At 30.6% G+C, this 3,918-nt stretch overlaps 1 protein-coding gene across 1 annotated transcript in view; it reads right to left on the bottom strand.

Moving 5' to 3' along the window:
* Nucleotides 1–2,828: 2,828 nt before the first annotated feature.
* Nucleotides 2,829–3,918, bottom strand: part of LOC117176400 (regucalcin-like) — a 5,463-nt gene continuing 4,373 nt past the window's right edge. Inside the window, exons 4-5 of the mRNA XM_033366640.1 lie at nt 3,064–3,176; nt 2,829–2,987 (exon numbers count right to left, since the gene is read on the bottom strand). Of these exons, the coding sequence (XP_033222531.1) occupies nt 2,829–2,987; nt 3,064–3,176 (272 nt within the window). The remainder of the gene's footprint in view (nt 2,988–3,063; nt 3,177–3,918) is intronic.

Here is a 3,918-nt window from a genome sequence, read left to right as displayed (position 1 = left end):
AAAGTCATAGAATAAATGGCATCACATAAAAGTTAAGCAACAAGAAGTTGTAACTTTGATGTTACGAATTGCACAGTCGGACGATTTTTGACCAAGGAAAGTGCTTTTTCCCACCATGCGGCCCATAGAAAGGAAGAACAACGTGTGTAGACAAATTTATCTTTAGAAGAAAATTGAAATCCGATTTCAACTTTTTATTTTTAAAATAAAAGATAATCAAATTTCGAAAATGCTGATGAATGTATTGAATTTGTTACAAACAAATAAAAAATTAAAATTGTTTCCTGAGGATTAGCGGCGATTCATCACTTGTTTAGTACTAAATTTGAACAATTAATGGACTAATAAAGGTTTCTATTTCAATTAATAATACTTAATAAATAATTTGTTATTTTAAAAGCAATTTTTATGAACAAATATCCAGATCAGGTATTCTTGATGAAATAATTAAAGTTGTTTTTCCTTGAATTGATCATATATTTTTTGTTTATAAAACCTGAGTATCATGTTTAGTAACCAAATAGTAGTTAATAATTGTTTAAACTACCTTAATCAATAAATGCACTATTTCAATTTTTTTTATGTAAAAACTTGATTTTTTTATGCAATTACCTGTAGATAATAAATTCTAAACGTTTAGAAAAATTTCGATGACAGTACACAATTTATTATTGCAAAAAGAAATTCTTAAACACATTTTTAGTATTTTATATATTCAGAAATCAAATACAGCTTCTTTCACGAAATTAACAGCATATTATTTCGCAAAAATTTTTTGCTATGAATCGATAACACTGGAGATTTGTTTAATCACAATTAACTGGCTCTTAATTCCGTAAAAAAGCAGTATTTTATTTCGAATCAAGTGATAGATCACCACCAATCATCACGAAACTATTTCCATTCACTTAATTGTTTATACAAAATTTAATACATTTTTTAACATTTTTGGTGCTATTGCAAATCTTTTCTTGATAGTTGCTTTCAATTTTTTAGGTATTTTAAATTAAATCAAAGTATTATTTTTCAACCGGTATGCTTCAAAGGTCAAGATTTTATTTTTTATTCTTGGTATTGCATAAACCAACAAATATTTGAAGAAGGCTATGGACAGTTCAATGCGTAATATTATTAGCTTTCATGTCAAAAATAAAAAGTTAGAATCAGATAATAATTATCTTCTGAAAATCAGTTTGTGCACGGACGTTTTTTTTTATCCACTGTGCAGCGGCGAATAATCCGAAAATTCAAGCTGCTAAGGTAAATAGTTTTTATAAGATAGGCTATCAGTCCTTAAATTTTAAGATGACTAGTCCATTTCCTTTTCCATTTTTTTGTTTCAATAAACCCTAGCAGCTATATAGTTGTTTCTAGTTTTAATGATTTTTTAAATTCTTCGAATTATTTAAAAACTATTTGGATTTCCTTCTTAATCAGATTCGATTAAAATCAAATCAATCCTTTCTTCGACCGTCAATATAAATATGCATGTGTAATTTTATGTAGGTCTTACGGTCTTCAGTTGTTGAAAAAATATATAATAAACGAGAATTGCTGAAAAATTTCGTTTATTCAACATTTCGACGTTTCGGCAGCACTGTGTGCCTTTTTCAAGAATTCTGTATTTTGTTTAAAGTGAAAACGAAAAAAAAAACAATAAAAACTTCAAAATTGGAGTAAAACATGTAAATCTTAACAAGTCAAATATTAAAACTAAAAACCAGTTAAATCTTCAATTTTGGTAACAAGTGAAAAAAATAATGTTTTTTAAAATATAAAGGAAGACAAAAACCTCAAAATTTAGGAGGTTTTTTAATTATAAAATTACATCCTGATGAAAAAGAAAAACAACTTTATAACAGTTATGAAAATTAATATAGAAAAAAAATCCTGATAATTAGTCAAGTGAAAAAGAATTATTCACGATAAGAAACATATTTAAAATCTAAAAAGTCCAGAAATGAAATTAAAAGTAATTCAGGCTTTAATTATTATTTATCTGGAAAAGATGCAGGCAAAATAATTTTTTGTGACTTCAACCAAAACACATAAAAAAATAATGAAATTGATATTTAATAAAGTTATGCACAAAAAGATTATAGGATTTAAATAATCAAAGAAGGAACAAACCGTTGATATAATTTTGATTAATACTTGAATGAGTAGTGAAAGTCTTTAACTGTCACATTAAATTAAATATAAATCGCCCATTCATCACTAAAAAGTAGTGTGAATATTATTTCAGTTGCTTCTGAGTTATGCACAAAAATAATAAGATATGTTAGGTTTTAAAAATATACGATAGGAAATTAATCTCATTGGTTAAACACGTCTTTTTTTATCAAATTTCAACTATTTCGTTTAAAATTATTATATTTTCTCCACTGAACCGCATTTCACAAAGTTATTGCATACTTGACATATAGTAATAAACAGAGAACGGATGAGCCTAATCCGAAGTTGAACATCCTCCTTCGTTGCGGAGAACCGGCGCATAGAGGAAATTTGTGCGAGAACACCGTATGAGGGTGCCGAGCCTAGGCTTAGTGCGCAACTTCAGGCTTGGCTCGTCACGAAAAGTACACGAAAGGGAGTTAAGGAACCTTTGGCTGTCACAAAGCCTTGATAAAGCTAATACCATTTTAAACTGATATTTTTTGCTTTCTATAAATACAAATATATTTATTGCTGACAACTGAATTTGAAATTCTTAAGCCATTTTCTAGTCACTTTTGACCAGTGGGGAACATCTTCAAATGGTATGCTTTTGCCGGCCACCCCTGAACGCCAAGGCCTGTGACAGCGAAAATTGAACCACCTTTATCTTCTCATAGATGTTGTCCATTGTGATTCACTTGAACGTATGGCATTGTTGATACAAATAAAATATTCCAATCAGGACCTCCGAAAATGCATGCGCCGACTCTGAGTGCAGGTATGCCAATGAATCGCATTACTTTCTTAGTGATATGATTAACTTGTATGACCTGAGTAAAATGTAACGATTTATTTTCATTAAAGTTTTTTTTTCATATATTTTTAAGAATATTAAAAAATCCTTACGCCATGGCCATCATAAAGAGGAACCCAGAGATTACCATTCCTATCAAATGTCAGACGACGTGGAGATCCTGACATACTTTGTGGTTTCCAGTTAAAGACGACTCTATTTTTCCCTAAAAATAATTATTTATTTACGTTTAAATTTATAGAAATTACATTTTCACTATATTTATTTTTTAAAAATTTGTGTAAGCCTAGAATGATCCACAAAATTCTCAATTCAAACAGACATTTGTTTACGAGGGTAGTTCAATAAATCCTTAGAATGACCAACAGATGGCGCGCGAATCGCTCCAAATCATTTGTTTTCAGTCAGCACCACTCCCGACTAGATATATGGTGCAGTCACAGTCCACATCTTCTGAGTTTACGTGTTTTTATAACCAACTGAAAAGAAAAATTGTTCGTTAAGAAAAATGGAAAAAAAAACGAGTTCAGAGCGGTAATCAAACATTTTCATTTAAAGGGTTGAACTCCATATGAGATAAAAAATGAATTGGACTCAGTTCATGGCACATCTGCCCCTGCCTTAACAACGGTTTATAACTGGGTAAATGAATTTAAGCATGGTCGTACATCAATAAGTGACGAACTACGTTCAGGAAGGCCCGTAGAAGCAAGTACTCCCGAAATCATCAATAAAATCCACGATATGGTGTTGAAGAATAGAAGATTAAAAGTGCGTGAGTTAGCTGAGGCCACGAGGATATCTATAGGTGCAGTTGTTTCAATTCTACATGAAAAATTAGGCACGAAAAAGCTATCGGCAAGATGGATGCCGCGTTTGCTCTCAGCTGAGAATAAACGCAATAGAGTGGTCGCCTCTGAGGCTCTTTTGGCGCGCATAAGTCGGAA

The sequence above is a fragment of the Belonocnema kinseyi genome, chromosome 7, assembly GCF_010883055.1.
Source record: "Belonocnema kinseyi isolate 2016_QV_RU_SX_M_011 chromosome 7, B_treatae_v1, whole genome shotgun sequence".
Classification (NCBI taxonomy): Eukaryota; Metazoa; Arthropoda; class Insecta; order Hymenoptera; family Cynipidae; genus Belonocnema; species Belonocnema kinseyi.
The sequence above is the reverse complement of the archived record's forward strand: the minus strand, read 5'-3'. Positions and strand labels throughout refer to the sequence as shown.